Here is a 23969-nt window from a genome sequence, read left to right on the forward strand (position 1 = left end):
TGGGATATATTAATAGAATGGAGCGGGAAGGGTTAAACAACATCTGTTAGCATAATAAATCCTGCGTGGAAAACCTGGCTGTGATGTTATTTCACTATTGTGGGGGTCAACCTTTTTTTTTTTTGTTTCTTTGCAGGGAATCAGAAAGACTACGTGTGGAAATCTAGAGTTGTCATGAGCAACAGACAGTGTGCATGGATTGTTGATATATAATACCTTATCACAAATAATGTTTAAAGGGGTTTCCAAGATTTTTATATTGATTTCCTATCTTCAGGATAGATCATATCTGATCAGTAGTGTTTCGACTCTCGACAAAATCAGTTACGGTATTTGAAGAGGCCTTATACATTATACTTGTTTACTATAATCAGGTGTGTAACATGTAGAAATAAAATTGACATTTTCAAACTGTTCAATGTATGGGCATAATTTTCCAGATACTGGTTAACTTCTAGAGCATGCCTTATCTATTAACATTATGCAGTTTCATGACATTTGAATGGCATATGTTTGGGCACCAGTGTCCTTGTCTTGATATATTAGCCCTGCTGGGCAGAAATACCTCATACTATCATATTTGATTTTCTGATGAAAAACTGATCTTGGGTGGTCCCTTAAAAAGAAAGAAACACAAATAATCTTCCAAAAGACTACACTATAGTTTGAAAAATATATTTACAGTCTATTACAAAGATTACAAATGGAAGTGTCTATGAAATGGAAATATTGTAATTGTATTTTTTACTATATTTAAGGAAACATCTTAAAAATTATCTTTTTTTATTCTAACAATCAAATAAATAAAATGCCATAAAATAACAATGTACAGAGATTAAAATGACTGGAAAGTAAAGTAAGCAGAAGAGTATATCCATTTGTGTTTTCTGCAGCCATCTTTGGTCCTATATGGTAAAATACATTATGTAGCATTGAAATACCTGTTCTTATGAATCTCTGCAAGTAAAATAGAAAAATATAGTGCATTTTCGATGTATTCAGAGCTCACTACAGAGAAATGTGTATACAAAACAAGACAGTATAAATAAAATTTACACACTTTACACTGAAACATTTACAATTCTGTGGATGCCCACATAAATCGAAGAAGACCAAATTCTGATCGATCCTTGGGATCTTTCTTTAAACAAACCGAATCTGTTCTACATGATGGGGTCGCCCACCATCTAAACATATTTTACAAATATATTTCTTACTCTAAAGATATGCACAAAGGGAATATCTAGAAAGACACAATTTATTATTGCTTCCAGTAGACACACACAAAAAAAAAACCCTCTGTTCATCAGGTACCGTTTAAAAAAAAAAAAAAAAAAGCTAAACTCTAACTGCCATGTGTTTAAGCGTTAACTTCTGGTCTATGCCCATCTCTTGAATGGTAAACAAAAGAGTTATCTTTGTCACCCTGATATATAGCGCTAAATATAAAATCTAAAACCTTACAATCAAACATGGATTTCATTCAACAAGATCTTGTATAAAATATATTTTGGCTATTTCAAATCTATTGTACAAAAAATTTTGATTCCTCAGTCACCTTGCACTTGTTTGCAGGCAGTGAAAGGTTTAGATAGTGACTATGCCACAAGAGTCTTTTGCTTTTTTTTTTATTGAACTTGACATTCGCATAGGGAAGGCTTTGTATTTTACAGTACTAGTTTCTAGTATGTAGTTTAGGAGACCCTGTATTTCAGAGAATTAAATAACTCTCACTTTTAGCAATTTTTATGACTTCATATTTTCACTATGTATTCTGTATCAAAGGTGCCATGGCTGCACGAAGTGCCATTATTGCTTCGTATTCAGCAAGTTCTTAGAAAATATGTAAAAATAAACAGTTATTAACCTGCAGAGTTTTTACTTGCTTGCTGTTGATTTGCCAATGTCTACGTAGATATCTAAGTAAAATGCCAGAATAACAGCATTCAAAATATAACTCTAACCATGCTAATGATATTAGTCTCCTAATAAATGTGCAATTCAACATATCGACCAACCCCCTCCGAGAAAAAAAAAATTAATCTAAGGAGAATAACACATTATAAAATAAGATTATATAATAAAACACAGCTTAAGGAAAATAGTTTGCCGCATTTACCAATAATCTTAAGATTTTGTCCAACAAATATATTCTTTTTTTTTTAAAATGAATTATGTACAGTACATTTGAAAAAGTCCATTGGGCAAAAAGGAGGTTAGAGAGCTCTGTTTGTTCTTTATTCAGGTAGTACTTTGTTATTACTGCTGTCATCCTTGCCACGTGAGTCTGATCCAATTTCTCTCTCAGGAAATGTCTGGTGGCACTTAGGAGTTCAAGTCTGTAGGTGCTTGAGGATCTAGTTGGTTTTTATCTACTGCAAAACGCTGTAGTAGAGATGACTCAGTTAACTGAGCAGATTCTAGCAGCAGTTCTTGTGTAGTGAAGGCCAGTGCTGTTGTCTCATAGTCTTACCTCCCCCATAAGGGAGGCCTGTCTATCACACCTGTATTCCGGTTCCATGAAGGTGTATCATTTGTGCTCTCATAGTCTGAATACTGCTCATGATCTTCTTCTGATGGCCAACCAGTGAAATTCCTAAGCTTATGACATCGCTGCAGAGGAAGGAAAATAAATGATGTTTACAATGTCAAATTACACTGAATAAATGTGTATAGATTGTCATTTATTACATAATTACACCCCTTTAAGACGTACATTTAGGTTTATATATAGTAATTTATTACATAGTTATACCCCTTTAAGATGTAAATGTAGGTTTAATGTATGCACTCTAATCTATACTGATCCATAATAAGGCACTTATATAAATCTATGGGCCTATAATGTATCTCTGCATGCTTTACATTTTACATAAAGACTTCTCAGTGGTATCAGATGCCTTAATACAGAACTGTTCTCCCATAAGAATATGAAAATGGCCCAAAAGGACTCTGTATACCTCCAAACAGGGTCCATGTACACAGCTTTGTGGTTATATCTTCCATTCTATACTTACTTTATTGTCATTCTGGCCACTGCTTCAAGGGAATTGTATCCTGCAGAGCTGAAGTTCTCTTTATACCGTTCCATCTTAATAGCTTCTAACCACTCTCCAACAGAGCAGAATGTTGAGAAATCAAGGGTGTTCTGGTCCAAGAGTGGACTGACAGGTCTAAACATTTTAAAAGGAGAATACAGTCAACTACAGCCATAATGTGTATCACACTTTACCAATAAGCAGTAAGAGGTAAGATCTGATATTTTGTGAAGAAATCAAAATGCCTCTTAACCTGGTTCCTCTACCAGCTGAAGAGACAAATACTTTAGAGGCCATCTAATACAGCACTAACATGGTGTCAAGCCATGTCTTGTTACTTTATTTAGATATACCTTCTCCACCTTACTAGAAGCATAGGGGTAGAGGTACATAGCACTAAAGGTGCATTATAGTGGGACAGACTAGAAAACAGCCTGGTAGGTGGGGAGCTGTTACAGATTTGGAGTCAAGGAGCATGAGGTTACACATCTACCTGGTACCAGATAAATGTGATTAAAAAGAAGGATTTCACCAGATCATTTTGCTTGATAACAATGAGTTTTAGAATTTTTGCTATTATTGTTTGTCAAAAGGCAACCTGTTATGTGAAGGCTGCTGCCTGAACCATGGGCAGAATGAAATAATGACAAGCTGCCTGATTACAAACAGCTCTGTTGTACTTGGCGCTTCAGAGTAAATATATTTTACAAAAAAGCCGGGAACAGGGAGAAGAGTCTCCCGACTCCTCTTAGGTGACAGATCTCTCTCAGTGCACAAATACGGAAAAACCTGTCAATCAAGCAATACCGGACTGGGAAAAGCCTTCAGGGAGTTCTCCAGATGACTCTTCTACGTGTTCCCAGCTCAAACTATGTTTCCTCTGAAATGCCAGTGTTTCAAAGTAAAATACAGTTGTTTGTAACTAGGAAAGCTGTTGGGATTTCATTCTGCTGTGGTTCGGGTAGCATGGAGAGGTTCCATTTAAATGACTTTAATTATTTTTCCTATTACAAGAGGGTTACAGCATTATTTGGAGTTTACCTCAGATAATCAAATATCTTTTTTATTATTTTTCAAAACAGACATCCCAGCATTCAGAAATCTATGAATAACTGATAGAATATACAAATATCTGCATATCAGAAAGATGTGTTAGTCACAAATCTGTTAAGTAAAACTAAGCCAGATTTTGTTGCAGCCTAATTAACTTTTGGCCACTCAAGGCACTGCTCTTTTGGAATTTATGGGTAAAAAAGTATTTTAGCTCAGCTGTAGAGGCAATATGTCAGCTAATACATGTGAAAAAAATTAAATAGCACATACAAAATTTCCTTATGCATAGTACATGGTGTCTTTTTAGGAAAACTACAGTGGAAATTTTATGTTATAACTTTGTGGTTAAAGTCTTGGCAGTTTCCTCAAGTTTTCCTTTTCAAATGTAATAATATAAAGAAATGCAACTACTCTAAAATGGAGATCCTTAAAAGACCTCATGAGAATATACTGAGTACCGGATAAACACATTTTTATACTTGTGAGTCAACTAAAGCTGACACTTAGAGTCTTAAAGAATGGCTCCTCAATACAAAATTATATACATTTCCAAGAGTAACTGTGTTAGCCATATGTTAATCTAATAGCTTTTTGCTAAACATTCAGTAAAATATGTTGAGCCTGGCAGAAATACGTTAGATTTTTTCTTAAACTCAGTAGTCTAGATGTGCAGTAAGTTAGGGTAAAGATTTTTAATATACACATTTAATTTAAATCCATTTAGTGTGAAACATTAGTATTTCTTATTGGTCATAATAAGACGAAGTGAAGTATATTGCCCACGGGGTTCAGTTGAGTTACACAGCAATCACCCTCCAGCTATGAAACCAGCTCAGCTCCTCAGTTGGCACTTTAAACTCCCAACATCTGAATGTACAGTGGATGTCGTCAAGGTGTTAAATCTTTGCTTATTTTGAACTCCGTATTCAAGTGGGAGGTCCTACTCCATGACTGTCAAGTGGGTCAGCCTTCCCAGTATGAATGTGAATGCAGAGGTAGCTTTCAGTTATTGAGCACGACCACCCAAAAGAGTATGAGCTCTAATTGAGATTTAATAGAATACAATAATGCAGAACATGCTCAGCATCTTTTTCTGTATACTACACTGCCATCATCTACCACTGAGCCATAGAAGGAGCAGTGAAAGGGAATTGGCATAGAAGAAGCTAGATAGGTCAAAGGTCTACTTTTAACATATTCACAAAAGAATTACTAATTACACATGGATGTTGAGGGAAGGGGAAAATGTAAATATATACAGTGCTGCCCATAATTATTCATACCCCTGGCAAATTTTGACTTAAAGTTACTTTTATTCAACCAGCAAGTAATTTTTTGACGGGAAATTACATAGGTGTCTCCCAAAAGATAATAAGACGATGTACAAGAGGCATTATCGTGGAAAAAAAACATTTCTCAGCTTTTATTTACATTTGAGCAAAAAATACAAGATGTTCCGCGCTGTGGAAAATCTCAGAGTACATGGTGGGAAGCCAAAAGTGACACCTGTGCTGGCCAGGAAGATAGTTAGAGAGGTGAAAAAGAATCCAAGGATCACCACCAAGGTCATCCTGGTGAATCTGGGCTCTGCTGGTAGCAATGTCTCAAGGCAGACAATCCAACAGACACTGCACACTGCTGGGTTCCACTTCTCCAGATAAGGCACACAAAAGCTCACTTGGCCTTTGCAAAAGCTCATCTGGACAAAAGACTTGTGGTCTTCTGTGTTATGGTCAGATGAAACAAAAATTGAATTGTTTGGTCACAATGATGTTTGGCGTAAAAAAGGAGAAGCCTTCAACCCAAAGAACACCATCCCCACTGTCAAACATGGTGGTGGGAACCTAATGCTTTGGAGGTGTTTTTGAGCCAATGGACCAGGGCACCTAAATCACAGTAAACGGCACCATGAAAAAAGAGCAATACATGAGGATTCTCAACGACAACATCAGGCAGTCTGCGGGGGTGTTTTTAAGCCAATGGACCAGGGCACCTAATCACAGTAAACGGCACCATGAAAAAAGAGCAATACATGAGGATTCTCAACGACAACATCAGGCAGTCTGCAGAGAAACTTGGCCTTGGGCACCAGTGGACATTTCAGCATGACAATGACCCAAAACACACAGCAAAAGTGGTTAGCAGACAACAACATTAACGTTTTGGAGTGGCGCAGACAGACTCCAGACTTGAATCCAATTGAGAATCTGTGGAGGGAGCTAAAGATCAGGGTGTGGCAAGAAGACCCTCCAACCTGAAAGATTTGGAGCTCATTGCTAAAGATGAATGGGTAATAATACCCGTGGAGACATGCAAAAAGCTGGTCTGCAATTATAGGAAGCATTTGATTGCTGTAATAGCCAATAAAGGCTTTTCTATTGATTATTGAGAAGGGTATGAATAATTTTGGACTGGACACTTTTTGCTCAAATGTAAATAAAATCTGAGAAATGTTTTTTTTTTCCACAATAATAACTCTTGTACATTGTCTTATTATCTTTTGGGAGACACCCATGTCATTTCCCGTCAAAAAATTACTTGCTGGTTGAATAAAAGTAACTTTAAGTCAAAATTTGCCAGGGGTATGAATAATTATGGGCAGCACTGTATATACACACACATATTGGCCAGTATGGGCCCAATGTGTGTGTGGGGAGATAGAGATTTTATATATATATATATATATATATATATATATATATATATATATTTATATTTATTTATAATCGGCCAATATGATGTCCCCCAAGCACAGGAGCGGATTACCCCCTGCAAGAGCATGACGCCTAGGTGACTGGACAATTATGTAATAAGACGGAGGAACAAAGGGCTCCCCTGTCCTTGTATGCCGTAGACCTCCGGCACTGTAATTATGGCGCCGGAGATGCGCGGGCACTTCACAGTCAGGAGGATCAAAGCATTCACTGCCTGGAAGCACGAGCTGGTGAAATGATATCATATCACCGCGCCATCCCATGTGGACTTGCCTGCAGGTGTGCGCGCACGCCTGAAGCGCGGGCTGCTCGGGAGCAAGCGCCACCGGATTTAAATAGTCCGGCGGCGCTGCGCTCATCGGTTGAGCCCAGCAGCCCGAGCGAGAATTAACCCCTGAGAAATGAGTCAAGGGAGAATCAACCCCAGGAGGACGAGCAAGAACCCCTGGAAGACGAGCATTAACCCCTGGATGGCTGACTAACCCTCTCCCTATACCACCAATGAATTAACCCCTGCATTACCTCCCATACCCTATACCACCAATGATCATTAACCTCTGCATATAACCCCAATATTCCCATTATCCCTACCTTTAATGCGTTCCATTTACTCTGCAATTCCTGCCCATTAACCCCTGCATTCTAAGCAGCCGTAGCATTAACCCTGCATTACTTTGATAACCTCTGCAATCTACCCTGCCTATATCCCTGGCCTGCATATATTAACCCTTGCAGTGCCACCATTACCCCTGATTGCAGTTAACCCCTTGCTACCCTGTAGAGACAGTGTATAGCTAGGTGGGAGGGTGCTGCTGATATTAACGTGTGTATGTAAGTGTGATGTTTAGATAGTTTGTGGGGTGGAATTGGGATGGAATAGTAGATAGTGTTGTGTTAGCATAGTTAGGTTTTGTAGTGTTGTTAATAAATTGCGGTGTGTGTCTATATGTATATATATTTATTTAACCTTCGATATAAATATATATAGATATAGTAGAATTGATAGACTGTAGAATTGTATTTGTGTAATAAACTCCTTTATTGTTCAATACACAGTTTATAGTCATTTGTAGTCGCCGTAATAATCCATCACACGTAGTTCAGAAAAAGATATAACAGGTAGTTGTATTTATAGTATAAATAGATGGAGTCATCAATAGACGACTCACACCTATTTATGAATATTAATTATTGATACTACCAAAAAATTTATATCCACTTTTACACTGGAAATACAGTGAATATTACATAAAGAATAGCGTCTGCTATAAGTAATGAAATAATAAATAGGGATGAAGACGTGAGTCTCTTTAAAATAAGAGCTTCCTTTGACTAACTAATATAGGGATTTAAAATTTGACTTAAAGAAATTTGTAAGAACATAACATAAGAGATGATGGAAAGCACATATTATTGGTAGACAGTGCACACAAGAGCAGCTGTTTTGTTGAGTGGTACATATGTGAACATTCATTCTTTTGTTTCTTATGTGTTACAGACAAATGGCAGACATGAAAAAGGTCATACGAGAGAGTATAAAATGAAAATGAAATAAAACAGGGTGAAAAACAAGCTAAATAATCCACTAGAATAACAATGTGTTCATGGTAAGAGGAAAAACCTTTAACGAACAGTTAAGGTAGTTTAAAGTAGGAGGATGTGTAAAAAAAAAAAAAATCACATATAAGAAAAGATGAAAGGAAAAGTCCAGGATTTGGAACTAAAAATCTACAATACTTTTGGAGCATGATTAAAGTATTGAAGATTTTACTGCACAAGCGGTGTTCATATTGGCCATTATATAATGGTTGTGAAGATTTTAATGTCAAAGTTGCGGACTTTTGCCTTTCATTCGTCTAGTTGGGTAAGCCACGACTTCTCATTTTGTTTCTAGTTCACAATAAATACCTGTAAATAACCAGGGGGAAAATAATTCAGAAACTATATTTCTAAACTTTGTCTTACCTGTTACAAGTTCCCATTGGGGTTTTCAAGCTGTTGGGGTTCCGGATCATTTTGTCGAGAATACCAACAATCTGCTCAAACTTAGGTCGCTCTCCACGTTCCTTTTGCCAGCAATCTAACATCAGCTGATGAAGACCTGCGGGACAATCCATTGGTGCTGGCAACCGATAACCCTCCTCAATAGCTTTTATCACCTACAACAGACAAAATATCAATTCTATCAGATGAGTGTAAAGAAACTTCAAAGTATTAATTACTGTCAAAAATCCATAAACCAAATAGACTTACAATTAAAGGGTACGCTTGTGTGCTTGTTATTTTCTAATATATTCATATTCAGAGCCAGAATATTTATTAGGGTCCCTAAATGATTCCTTGTAATTTAAAGAGGTATGATGCACTTATATAGCGCTACTATATTCCGCAGCGCTTTACAGACATTTGCATCCAACTGTCCCCAATGGGGCTCACAATCTAAGGTCCCTATCAGTATGTCTTTGGAATGTGGGAGGAAACCGGAGTACCCGGAGGAAACCCACGCAAACACGGGGAGAACATACAAATTCCATGCAGATGTTGCCCTTGGTCGGTGAGCTGGCTTCCTCACTGCGCCTGCGCCGACTATGTTACAGTGAGGAAGCCGGCACCAGGAGCGCGGCATTCACTCACTGCACCTGCGCCGAATACAGAAGCGCACGGCGCAGGATTTAGACAGATGCAGGCAAATCGGACGTCAATCAGGAGCTGTGGGGCGGGCTAGAAGAACTACATGGGCGGCGAAAATGGTCAGCCTCTAGGTGCTGAATTGACGCCCACATAGCACCTAGAGGCTCATTAGCATATGGATAAAAGTACCTTTTTAGGTGAACGCCCACAGACCGACGTGAACAAAGAAGACTGTTATGTACTGCTGACACTAGCACATCGCTAGTGTCAGTCAGCTACATATGGCAAAGTTTGATGGTAGAAACCCTTTAACGTATACATTTTTTATACAATGGAACTCTATGGTGTCAAATGCCACTGTATGGCATCAGTCTGAGGCATCTGTACAAGTTATTTGAAACAACTTAGACAACCCTTTTAACCCGTTCATTCTCAGTGGTGATCAGTATTGCCTGGATCTAATGGTTTTGCTAGGCAAGTGGTCACATTTTCACCTTTCACCAGCTCTTGTTAGAGACATTCCCTAATAGCAATAGCTTCTTCAAAAATTGCTAGAGGGTAATTTACAATAACTGATAGCACCACCAATAACCAGATCGTTTTCTGTGGCACAATCTATAAAGATCTGGGATACTTTAATCACTGATCTTTTTCCTCATGCACACAATTTGTAATGATAATTGGACAGTGAGAACAACCAAATGGTTTGACATAAACTATACTGTTCTGTGTGCACGTGTATTGCTTCTAGTACAAATATTTTGCCATTGATCATCATCTTTGCACAGTTATATTACTTCTCTTTGCATGCACTCTAGATGCACTATGGATGTGATAAAAATACCTAACGTACAAAAAGTGTAACCAAAAAAACAACAGTCCTACATTGTTGGAATGTTTTTAAATTCAGATACCACTCATATTCAATAAAACTGTTAACACCTAATTCACTCAATCTGGATTTCATCAACTTCATGGAGAGGTGCTACGTATTATTATATTGTCACCAGAAATAACCACTTTCAGAAAAATGAAAAGGGAAAAATCTTTGAGAAAACTCAACAATTCACTCAATACTGCACACCTATGATACTGCAACAAAAAGAGTTAAACGTGATCCCACTGTGGTTTTGTGCCGAGGCCTGATTCATAATAGAGAAACCTTTAACTGCAAATGTGGTGGTTAAGTTAAAACATATTGCTGCAAACTTCATTAAACCCTAGGGACCTGAGTAGAAATGCACAGAGAGAATCAATCAAAAGGACATGTAAAAGGTTAGAATGATGTTATAAGGTAATTCATGTCAGTGACATTGAGTTATAAAGCACTTGGAAAAAACACTGGTGTAGTATTCATGTTCTTGAATATCATGCAGTGAAGGATTGTCTGAAATTGACTTGTAGGAAGAAGGCAACAAAAGACTTTCTCAACCTTAACAGTGGAAACAAGTTTGACTGGTGAGTGCCAATTAATTCTTATCATGATGGCAATCCAGCAACATGAAAGGACGATTTCATAAATAAAATGGGCTTTTATTCACAAAACTACAAACTCTGATCTGAAAATGGAAAATTAAGATGTCTTTAGCCATTACTAAAATAAATGTATAGACCTTGTAATAATTTATCACTGCAGAAATTTTACCATGATGTGTCAAATTGTGATATCCATAAATGACCAAATCTTCAACGTTTTTGCTTATTTTATTTCTTTTAGTTATAATTACATTCTTTGTATTTTTCTTAAATATAGTTTTTAAACTCAATATTCAAAGAAAGAATTTTACTACACCAACTAAATGCAAAATGTTGTTATTTTGTAAAAGTCAGCATAAGGGTACATTCACACGACCGTGTGTAATCCTTTCCGTTTTGCAGTCCGCAAATAACGGAACCGCGTGTCCGCATTTTGCGGACGATTGACTTCCATTTTTTGCAGACCGTAAAAAAAAACAGAAGACATATGGAACACAAACGCAAGAAAAAAAAGAGAGAAACAAATGAATTAAGGCCTTCAATAATACGGAATCGGATCCGAAAAAAACCAAACGGATGACATACGGAAATCGTTCCGTATGTCATCCGCAATTTGCGGATCTATTGACTTGAATGGGGCTGCGGACCGATCTGTGCGGACAATAGTAGAACTAGCTTCATATTTTTGCGGACTATAAATGCGGAAACACAGATGTGGACAACATACTGAACATTGTCCGCACATTTTATTCACCCATAGGAATTAATGAGTCCACGTCTATTCCGCAAAATGCGGAAGGGATGCGGATAAAATTATACGGTCGTGTGAATGTACCCTAAATGATAAGGAATTCAATATACTATAAGTAATCAACTGTTGGTTTACCGCTGCTGTGAGGGAATGTTATCTGCCAGATAATAGTCATTATAATAGTGTGTGTAGAATTGGGATAACACTAAGACATATCTTTTGTTCTCTTGATAGGCCTAGATAAAGTTGCCCACAGAAGAGCACTGCATTGATTAGTGGAATGTGTCTAATCTAGTCACTACAGAGAGGTTTTCTCTGATTGCAGTGATGGTCTGACTGAGACAGTACAGCAAACAATGCGGGAGTTAAAGGAGCCATTACAGGAAGTAGAAGAGATGGAGTGACAAAAAATTCTATGCAGAAAAATATCCACCATATTTAAATAAAAAAAGTTCATACCACATAGGATATAGGTTAATATATGATAGAAAAAAATAGCATTAGATAAAATGGTATGAAGGCACACCTTTATATATGAATGAAAATAAATAAAAATCTGGATAAAACTCAAAGCCTTTCATCACAGATGTATATTAATAGTGTAATAGACCTCCATAGGCAGGCTCTACAATACTGTATGTCATTGTGCAGACAAACAGCAGGATATGTCAAACACAGGAACCCACTCTAAAATAATGTATATCTCACAGTACACCACGGTATTAGGCTACGCTATGCCATACTGAAAAAAAAAAAGTTCTGAACATCAGTAGGTGCCAAATGCAAGTAGAATAGGGGGAGGGGATTGTGGGTGTTCTGTTCTGTAGACAAGTGGTGGGACCTGCATCCTTAAGACATTTATGATATATTCCGTTATATGAAAGCAAGTACGAAAAAGGCAACTTAGGTGAAGATGGTGAGGATGTTGAAACCTTGAGGGTGGAATTACAAAAGGTAGGCAAACACTGGTAACAGTGACCACAATAACATTTTATTTGGCCAACATGTGAATGCAAACACAAGTCTCATTTAAAAAAGCCAATTTCCTCAGGTTGAGGGCTGCATTTCAGGACACACAGAACACTGGTAGTAACTAATGTGACATGATTTACCCCGTCAGTTGGACGTTGTAAAAAAACAAAAAAACATTGCCAGAACAGCCATTTTTTGTCACCTCGCCTTACAAAAGGCATAATATTGAGTTATTAAAAAGTTTCATGTGTCTCAAAATGGTACCAATGAAAGCACCACCTCATCCTGCAAAAAACAAGCCCTCACACAAGACCATCACCATAAAAAAATAAAATAAAATGGCGACACAAAAACATTGGGAGTCATTTATTAAACAGAAATACGCCTAGATTAGGCGTATTTCTGGCACAGATTGTAGCCCAAAGGTCCTTTGCGCATCAATTGGCGTCTTTTCTCCGCTCACGCCAGGTCTAAAAAAGTGGGCATTGCATGGGCAGGGTAGGAAAACTTGCAATTTTTCAGGGAAAAGATTAGGGCCATAAGTAGGGCTTACTTTCCACACTGGCACACAATGGGTACAACACATTGGGCACTGAAATTGCATATCTGTAGAATTCTTTTTTATATTTACACAGATATGCCATTCCATGTGTTGTACCCAGCATGTGAAAGGTCAGTCCTCTTGTTATAATTCTGTGCATCTAAAGTTTTAGAAACAGCCTACATATGGCACAAATCTTTTACTGTACATACAACAGGGCTCAGGAGTAAAAAGAGCACTTTGTACATTTGAGGCCCAATGAGGTTATTTACACACCTTGTGCTTATATAAAAAGGGGCCGTGCAAAACTCCAAACCAATAGAACTGATGTACGTCTTCCACCAACTTTCAGCAAGCACACACTAGCTTTGTTAGGCGTTTCTTTCAATTAACATCCTGTGAGATTTTAGAGAAGACACGCACATAGTGAAGCATTGCAACAACCAGCTGTTCCTCCTCTCGATGTTATACTCACAAGTGTATAAGTAGAATATTCGCCACAAAATAAAGCCGACCAGTAGGTCCTCTGCATGGTTGTTCTCATTGTGCCTCCTACAGATGATTCAATATTGCTCCCATAGTGAAACTCCGTATTTTAAAATTCATAAATATGGTTTATTATACTCACATTTAAATAGGATAAAATGCGCAACAGTAAAATCAACGCAAATCGATGGTCCTGCCCGACCCGGTTTAGCTCCAAATGGCTTCATCAGGGGCGTGGCTTCCAAGCATTCCCAGAATCCTTAAATCCCCAAGTTCACTCCAGCCACTATTCTCAATGCTTTACTAAAAACCCCTACTTTTTCAAGATAGCAGGGACCGGGGGCATGAACTGTTAAAATTCTTAAAAAGCAGATAAAACAAATGATACTCTACCAGAAGCTATAGCACTGACTCCGATTCAGTTTCTCCCTCTCACACATATGTTCCCAATGTTTAGTTGGTGTGGTTGGCTGGGTGTGTTCTAATCTATGAGATTAATCTAATCTTCAGGTCCAACTCCATGTTCAGACCATGCGGTTCTAATGTACCCATCTCATAGATCCATTTTACTTCAGTTCGATCAATCTTTTTTATAGTATCGCCACCTCGCCAGTTAGCCTGCACTCGTTCTACTCCAATGTAAGTCAGACCCTTCGGATTTTTATTATGGGCAGTTTTAAAATGTAACTGAACTCCATGGGTTTCTATTCCCTTTTTAATATTTCTAATGTGTTCTTGTATTCAGATTTTAAATTTCCTCATGGTGCGGCCGACGTACTGGAGGCCACATGGGCACACCAGCACGTAGATTACAACCGAGGACTCTCACGTAGTGTCACCCACAATTTTTAGATCTCTATCTCTTTTATTAGAGTATACGGTAGTTGCCTGTCTTACCTTCTTTTTTTCTTTGCTACGGTTTTTACAGGGTAAACAAAACTCACACCAGAGGAACCTATTTTGCCTATTCTTTCGTTCTTTTAGTGCTACCGCACTGTGCACTAAGTGGTTCTGTAGGTTCGGGACTTTTCTAAAAATCACAACTGGGTGGTCCGGTATTAATTTACCTATAACTGGATCATTCTTTAATGTAGCCCAGTTCTTTTTTACTGCATTTTTTATTATTCCTGCTTGCGCAGAATACTGTGTCAAGAAGGAAAATCGAAAGTCCTTCTTTTTTGTGCCATTTTCTCTATCTATCTGTCTTTTCTGTTTTCACTTCCTCTACTTCTTGGCTACATTTAATCAATTGTTGCTCACCATACCCTTTCTCTTTAAATCGATCCTGTATAATACGACTCTGTTCTTTATATATTGATACCTCCGAACAATTGAGTCTAATTCGTTTTAGTTGTCCCTTTGAGATGTTCTCCAGCCAAGGTCTGTAGTGACAACTATTGGTATCAATATAACCATTAAAGTCCATACTTTTGAAGAAGGTTTCAGTTTTAAAATATTCCCCTTCTATATAGATGGTTAAATCTAAAAAAATCAACATAGGTGTTGCTAATAAAACTGGTAAATTTAATATTCAAATCATTGTTATTTAGGGACTCCAGAAAATTTTCTAACCCTATTTTTTCTCCTTCCCAAACCAATAGGCAGTTGTCTATATATCTTTGCCATACTGTTAATTTGCCTAAATCTGTGCTTCTGTGCAAATTGGGACTTATTCTCTTCTTTTCCCAGGCGGCCATAAAAATATTAGCAAAACTGGGTGTGAATTTCGCCCCCATCGCCGTCCCAAGCTGCTGTAGGAAGAAGTCCCCCTTGAACCAGAAGTAGTTATGGCTAAGACAATACTCCGTACACTTCAGGATAAATTATCCTTGTGATGGTAACATATCTGGGTCCTGCTCCAGTATATCGCTAATGGCTCTGAGTCCCAGATCCTTAGGGATTATGGTGTACAGGGAGGTGACGTCGGCTGTAGCTAACCATACATTTTTAGTAACCAGTCCTAGACCCCTCACCAATTGAATAACACTTCCAGTATCTTTTAGGTATGATGGAGATCTAACCACATATTTCTGCAAGAAGAAGTCTATGTATTCAGTTAATCTGCTGGTCAAAGAGTTAATCCCAGAGACAATGGGTCGTCCGGGGGGGTTTATAAGACTTTTGTGCACTTTCGGTAAATGATATGATATGATATATTACTGGGGTGACAGGGTTCTTGATAAATAGATAATCATATTCTTTTTTTTTTTAATCACCCCAGTGCGGTATCCCTCTTGAAGCAACGCCTCCAGTTGTGCTTTAAATTCTATTAAAGGATTTTTTGTAAGGCGACGATACGTGTCCTTATCAGCCAATTGTCTAGTTAATTTGGCCTCATACCTTTCTGTGTCCATTATAACTAACACACCCCTCTTATCTGCCGGTTTTATTGTTATTTTTGGATTCTTTTCCAAGTTCTTCAAAGCCTCTTTCTTTCTTAGTGAGATTATATGTTCTGGGATTTTCTTGAATTTTTTCTATTGCGTTCAAGACACCTCTCTTGAATGCCTCTATGCATTAATTTTCTTTATTCCTTGCAAAAAACTGTCATTTTTCCCGTAGGTTGGTATGTATCACCCCTCCTATTTGTTCTGCATTTTTAATCGCCGGGGTTTGGTTATTAATAAAGTACTTAGCCAAATTAATTTTTCTAATGTATTTATGTACATCCAGAAAAACAGCAAATTTGTTTAACCCCTTGGTTGGTGCAAATTTAAGGCCTCTCCCTAATACACCCTCTTCTTCTTTTGTCAAAACATAACTACTCAAATTGAAAATATCTGTTAGTTCCCCTTGCTTTTTTGGGGGTTGGGCCCTCTGTTTCCTTCCTTCTCTCTTTCCTCTATATGTATTCTTTTCTGCGAGGGTCCCGTTTTCTTTGAATTGGCTGTCTGTTCGTCCTCAATTTTCCTCTGGATTCCCTCTTTCCCCTGGTGTGGAAAATTTTGTGCATTCACAGTTTCTCTATTTTGATTATCCTGACGTCCCTGTTCTTGAATTCCGTTGGTGTTATTTATATTTCCTCTGTTGTTTTTTTTAATAATAAGTCCCATAAAACTCCTGGCCACCATATGTTCTATTCTCAAATTGATAGGTATGGTCTCGATATCTATTTCCAGTTGGGTGCTGATAACGGTATGTCTGAGGGGGTGGTCCCCATCTATTATAGTGAGAAATATTTTGGTATGGCTGTGAGTATCCCTGATCCCTGTTAAATCTATAATTATTATGGTAGTAATTGCAATGTACATAACATTTTAACAATTCATGCCCCGGTCACTGTTATCTTGAAAAACTAAGGTGCATTAGAATGTTTCAAAGGAGATTGAGTAGGAGTTTTTAGTAAAGTATTGAGAATAGTGGCTGGAGTGAACTTGGGGATTTAAGGATTGTGGGAATGCTTGGAAGCCATGCTCTTGATGAAGCCATTTGGAGTGAAACCCGGGTCGGGCAGGACCATTGATTTGTGTTGATTTCACTGTTGTGCATTTTATCCTATTTAAATTCATATTTATGAATTTTAAAATACGGAGTTTCACTATGGGAGCAATATTGAATCATCTGTAAAAGGCACAATGAGAACAACCGTGCAGAGGACCTACTGGTCGGCTTTCTTTTGAGGCGCATATTCTACTTACGGTATATACTTGCGAGTATAACATCGAGAGGAGGAACGGCTGGCTGTTGCAGTGCTTCACTATGTGTGTGTCGTCTCTAAAATCTCACAGGATGTTAATTGAAAGAAATGCCTAACAAAGCTAGTGTGTGCTTGCTGAAAGTTGGTGGAAGACGTACATCAGACCTATTGGTTTGGAGTTTTGTGCGACCCCTTTTTATATATGTACTGTTCTTGTGACTAAGGATCCACTTCACTTTGGTACTCGCTGCAATTAGAACCATCTAGGCAACGTATTGGAAAAATTTACATTGAACTCTTACACATCTTGTGCTGACAACTGTAGAGGCTCTGGAGTGAAATAATAAATAGAAGCCCCAAGAAGTGGCCCCATTTTTGAAATCACACCCCTCACATAATTTACTAAGGGGTGTTGTGAACATTTTGACCCCACCGGTGTTTTGCAGAAATTACTTCACAGCAGATGGTGCAAAGTAAAAATTGTAATTTCACTTTGGTTACTTCTTGGGGATTTCTTTTTCTTAATTTCACCTCAGAGCCTCTGAAGTTGTTAGCCAGTGATGTATAAAGCACCACACTAGGCCTCAAATGAACCTGCCTCCTCTTTGAACCCTGCAATGTCCTCAAACAGCTGTTTACGGTCACATATGGGGCGTTTCTGTATTCAGGAGAAAATGGGTAACTAAATTCTTTGAAACAATTGTGGTGTCAAAGCACTCACTAAGCATATTTACAAGTGGTCACATGGACCAATAATTGTCTTTTGGTTTACACGTGTTGATATTGACCTATATAAAACATAACGTTTATTTCCTTTAATAAAATGTTTCTACTCGTGACTAAAATTTAAAATCCTCAGCTGTGTCTGTGAACTTAATACTTCAATAGAGGTCACTAGTAATTGCTCTGTACTTGTTACGGTGCAAGGCTAGCTAAGAGGCTCTCATGTGTTTCCTGCCTAACTGGCTCCCCTACTCTGTAAGGTTATTGCCGTTTGTAATATGCCAACACGGTTTTCTCACAGTGTGCTTGGGCTAGGAGTCTATGGAGCGTACACTCTTAGCGGGCCTCCCTATCCTAGGTAATCTGCGTGATGGTCACTAGTCACTGATCACAGGCACATGCTTTCTAAAGACACACACTATTCACACTCTGCCCCCCGACATGTTTCGCCAAACACTTGGCGTCCTCGGGGGTTCGGGCAGTCTGCTAGTGAAAGGGGCGGGACCCAAACTTTTAAAACCTCCCTCTGGTGGCGTCATCTTCTAATTAGCTACTATGTATTTGTTTAATTACTAGGTTCACTATTCTAGCCTATCAGAGGGGGGCTTCTAAGAATGTTATTACTACCAGTCACTCCCACTTGGTCGCTTGTCCAATCGATGCTCGCGTTCTATTTGCGCTGGCGCTTGGACATAATATTCTCTGTTCGTCCTCCATTGCGCATGTTAATGGACTTATACATTGAGCGGGCCTTAGATCTCCATTGCGCATGCGTTCCATCTTGGTTTATTTTCTGGTGGCTTTGAACAGGTCCTAATTCTCCATTGCGCATGCTTTTGATCTTAGAGGATTTTATCGATCTTCTGCTGCGCATGTCAGTGCACTTAAACAATGACTCGCTCTGTCCATCTTTCGCGCATGCGTTCTATCTTAATAAGTTTCCAGATAGATTCCATTTGCGCATGCGCTACAGCTTGGACCCAAGAATGGGCAATTTGGATACAAAATTACAACAGGAAGAAACGAGATGGATTTACAGTCTCAGAAGCTTGGCCCCACAAGGCCCGCTCAATGTATAAGTCCATTGACATGCGCAATAGAGGACGAACAGAGAATATTATGTCCAAGTTCCAGCGCCTGCGCAAATAGAACGTGAGCATCGATTGGACAAGCGCCCAAGTGGGAGTGACTGGTAGTAATAACATTCTTAGAAGCCCCCCTCTGATAGGCTAGAATAGGGAATGTAGTAATTAAACAAATACATAGTAGCTAATTAGATGATGACGCCACCAGAGGGAGGTTTTAAAAGCTTGGGTCCCGCCCCTTTCACTAGCAGACTGCCCGAACCCCCGAGGACGCCAAGTGTTTGGCGAAACATGTCGGGGGGCAGAGTGTGAATAGTGTGTGTTTTTAGACAGCATGTGCCTGTGATCAGTGACTAGTGACCATCACGCAGATTACCTAGGATAGGGAGGCCCGCTAAGAGTGTACGCTCCATAGACTCCTAGCCCAAGCACACTGTGAGAAAACAGTGTTAGCATATTACAAACGGCAATAACCTTACAGAGTAGGGGAGCCAGTTAGGCAGGAAACACATGAGAGCCTCTTAGCTAGCCTTGCACCGTGACAAGTACAGAGCAATTACTAGTGACCACTATTGAAGTATTAAGTTCACAGACACAGCTGAGGATTTTAAATGTTAGTCACGAGTAGAAATATTTTATTAAAGGAAATAAACGTTATGTTTTATATAGGTCAATATCAACACGTGTAAACCAAGAGACAATTATTGGTCCATGTGACGACTTGTAAATATGCTTCGAGTATTGTGTCTCAACACGTTAGGATGGGTCGGCTTTGAATATTTAACAAAAGCACTCACTACACTCCTCAATAAATTCCTTTAGGAGTGTAGTTTCCAAAATGGGGTCACTTTTGGAGGTATCCACTGGAGTGGTACCTTGGGGTCTCTTCAAATGTGACATGGCACTCAAAAACCATTCCATCAAAATCTGCCCTCCAAAAGTGATATGGCACTTCTTCCCTTCTGAGCCCTGCTCTGTGCCCAAACAGCAGTTTATGTAAACTGCAGAATCGAGGTATCAATATTAAAGTTTGTTTTGCTGTTAACCCCTGCTGTGTTACAGGAAAATGACATTTACAAAATGATGCCAACATAAAGAAGGCATATACCGTATTTTTCAGCGCATAAGAAAAACTTTTTTCCCCCAAAGTAGGAGGAAAATGTCACTGCATCTTATTGGGTGAATACTAATAAGTGCTTCAATTATTGATGGGCTCATAGTGCTGGAGGACCTGGAAGCGGTGAATGCAGCGATCCCCGGGCTCTGTACTCACCGCTTCCTGGTCCTCTGCCGTCGGCTGTGATGTGGCTGCGCATAGCGTGAGGGCGCTTTGTGACCTCACACTGTCAGGGCTCCAGATGGCGACCAAAGCGCCTTAAAATTTGCAGATGGCGACAAGACTTTTTAGTCTTGTCGCCATTTGCGACTGTACCGTCGCGCTCCTGCGCAGCCCAAGTTAAGTAGGACACTGCACAGTGGAGAAGGAAGGAGTCCCTCCCTCTCCACTGTGACGCGGCCACCACTACCACCAATGGGGATATAGCAGGGAGGAGGAGAGGAGGAGCTGTCGCCACTGCGCCACCAATGAATGTAAAACATAAGTATAGGCAGCGGTATCACAGACCCGGCACTCTGCCTCAATAACAGGGCATGCGATCCGCGGCCATTAACCCCTCAGTTGCCACAGATCGCATGCCCTGTTATTGAGGCCGGGTGACGGGTCTGTTATACCGCTGCAGACAATTGTATGAAAGAGGACCTTTCGTGGGTCCAAAGAATAAGAACTTATCAGCAGGTTGCATAGAGCGGCGCCCAGGGATATAAGTGCACTTACTATTATTCCTGGGCGCCGCTCCGTTCGTCCTCTGTGGCCCCCGGTATTTTCAAATCCCGGGGGCCACAGAGGACGAACGGAGCGGCGCCCAGGAATAATAGTAAGTGCACTTAGATCCCTGGGCGCCGCTCTATGCAGCCTGCTGATAAGTTCTTATTCTTTGGACCCACGAAAGGTCCTCTTTTTAATTACATTCATTGGTGGCGCAGTGCTCCCCCCCCCCCCATTATCACTGGCCACAAGTCGTCGCCCCCCCCCCCCCCTTCATTGTTATTATGGTGGCCACAGGGTCCCATCCCCTCCATTGGTGGCAGTGGCAGATTACACTGCTGGGGCTCCGATTGTTACCATGGCAGCCAGGACGCTACTGAAGCCCTGGCTGCCATGTTCAGCTCCCTGCTGCTGTGTGCACAGAGCACAGGGCAGCAGGGAGATGTGAGCTCCTATTTACCCTCATAGATCTCTATCAGGGTGAATAGGACAAGGGATGACACGATCCAGGTTCTAGTCCCTAAGGGAAGAAATGGTTATTAAATAAAAAGTAAAAAAAACCCACCAAAATACTAAAAGTTTAAATGGCCCCCTTCCCAGTTTTACATATAAAATTTACAAACAATAAAGAATAAACATATTACATATCGCCACGTCCCAAAAAATGTGAGCTATTAAAATATTTAAAAATATTCCCGCTCGGTGAAGGCCGTAACAGAAAAAAAAACTCTAAACCACGCAATTCGCCATTTTTAGTCACCTTGTCCCCCAGAAGATGTCCCTGGATGTGAGAGGTATGTGGTGCTGTTTTTTCCTATATGTAGTGCTGGCTCACTACTGTGACCTGCGTCTCATCTTCTCAAAGTCCTTTTTTAAAAATTATATGCATTTTAAATTTGGCGACTAAAAAATTTAATTTGGCTCCTAAATTTTTTAGTTTAGGAGCCAATGGCTCCTGGTAATTTTTTTTTGTCTGGAGCACTGACTGTGCGATTAGGGTCACAGCACAGCCGACGGCAGGAAAAAGAGAGAGAGCACTTGAGGTGAGGAGTGGCAGCGTCCGGAGCAGGAGCTGTAAGTGGATTTTTTATTTTATGTGATCTGAGGCTGGGGGGGTGAAGAAATCAGTCTGACGGCTGATCTGAAGCTGGGGGCTGATTAAATGAGGCTGTGGGCTGATTTGAGGCATGGGGGCTGATATATGGCTGGGGGCTATAATGAGGTATAGGGGTCTGTTCTGAGGTATGGAGGTTACATCTCAGGTCTGAATGGGGGGGGGGTCTTATTTATATTAGGGCTCTTATCTGAGGTCTGATTGGGGGTCATTCGCATTGGGGTCTGAGCTTAGGTCTGATTTTGGGTCTGATCTGAGATCTTATTAACACTGGGGGTCTGATCTGAGGTCTGATTTAGGGTCTTATTAACATTGGGGGTCTGACTAGGGGTGTGAGCTGAGGTCTGATTGACATTGGGGGTTTGATTGCTGGTCTGATCTGAAGCTTTTGATTAGTGGGTGTCCGATTACTGGGATTCCCACCAATTGCTAAAATGAGGAGAAAGAACTGCTCTTATAGGGCGCTGTGTCTTCTTGTTGCAGGAGATGCACTAAAGACGGGCTCATACATTAGTCAGTCTTCATTAGACAATGCTCTGTGTGAGCGCATCTTTCTCCCTGATCTAGTGACAGGTGGAGGTTTAAGCATTCAGACCCCGATTAATGAAAACCTTTGATATGTCACAATGACATCAAAAGTTTATATATTTTTTAAATACAGATATTCTCAAGATATGCCAACAATATCTGATCAGTGGCAGTCTAAAAACCCCCACCATCGCCAATCAGCTGTTGTAACTCCTGTGCCAGAACTAAAAAGCTCCACCAGCAATTTTCTTTGTGAAATTTGGCAAAGCAGCCAAATCAAACTTCATTCATCTCTAATACTGATGCACATGTTGCCTTCCTTGTGCATTCTACCCTAGAGCAAAGCTCCAAGGGGAAAATACTTCCATAATATGGGATTTGATTGAGTGAGCAACATTTTTTTTTCCTTCTGTACGAATCCATTTAGAAAAAAACTGTATGAGCCCATGTTGCGAGTACCATATTACGGATCAAGGGCTTGAGGACCTATGGGCGGCTGATCTGGAAAATAATTTTATAATAAGAAATTGCGTGCATAATAATAGTTAAAATTGGGAAGATTTCGAAACCTCGCTGGGTACTATATAAAATATTCACTTTCAGCATACCTTAGGAGGTGCTGTATAAGAAAAATGAAGCTTTGATAGGCTTGAATATGGGACCCTTTTTTCCTTGTGATAAAGTAAGATGGAATGGCACAAGGATTAACAGTAGCAGCAGGAAAGCTGATGATAAACGAACCACCTTGCATGGGCATATTATGTGATATGAAAGGCACTAGATATGCCTCACGCCTTTCAACAACTGCGCGTCCAAGAATGCTTTGACTGATGAGACTGTGCACTGTTAATAACTTGATTCTATGAAGATATCACCGATCAATAATCTGTTTGTTAATTCTGCGACATTAGAGACAGAAAGCTGAAAGTCAATAGGAGAGCTGCTCAAGATAAGACATGCTTAAAATGTAACTTCGAACACAGTGCAGCAAGTGACTTATGAGCGGACTGCTTGAATTGAATCTCTTCACAGCTTATGTCCAGCTTGGGGATAAATACAGATGAGAGCCTCCTAACTCTGCAAGCTAAACAATAAATGATAAACCCTACTTCCCCTGCACTTCCTTGAATGTTAAGCAGCTGCAGCTTTACAATCATTTTATATTCTTGTCAGAGATGTTTATGTTTGCTGCTAGAGCTTGAAGAAGGTGTCAAAGATATAAAACTTTACTGACTACCTTGGGGAATGCAAATATTCTTTTTGCCAGCCCCAAGGATTTGTTTGCACATATTTTGACAGTCCATGAAATCTTTGACACTGAGCCCTGTCAGATGTTAACAACTTTGCACTGTGCAAAAAAAAATAAAAAAATAAAAAAATAAAAAAAGCTTGTCA

The 23969-nt window shown here is 39.5% G+C and overlaps 1 protein-coding gene across 2 annotated transcripts in view; it reads right to left on the reverse strand.

Annotated features, from left to right (window-relative positions):
* Positions 1 to 705: 705 nt before the first annotated feature.
* The window catches only part of EPHA7 (EPH receptor A7), a 172438-nt gene continuing 149174 nt past the window's right edge, over positions 706 to 23969 (reverse strand). For both annotated transcript variants that reach the window (XM_040428774.1, XM_040428773.1), the window contains exons 15-17: positions 8771 to 8964; positions 3018 to 3173; positions 706 to 2613 (exon numbers count right to left, since the gene is read on the reverse strand). In XM_040428774.1, coding sequence (XP_040284708.1) covers positions 2499 to 2613; positions 3018 to 3173; positions 8771 to 8964 — 465 coding nt within the window. In that variant the 3' untranslated portion in view covers positions 706 to 2498. The remainder of the gene's footprint in view (positions 2614 to 3017; positions 3174 to 8770; positions 8965 to 23969) is intronic.

The sequence above is a fragment of the Bufo bufo genome, chromosome 4 (genome assembly GCF_905171765.1).
Source record: "Bufo bufo chromosome 4, aBufBuf1.1, whole genome shotgun sequence".
Classification (NCBI taxonomy): Eukaryota; Metazoa; Chordata; class Amphibia; order Anura; family Bufonidae; genus Bufo; species Bufo bufo.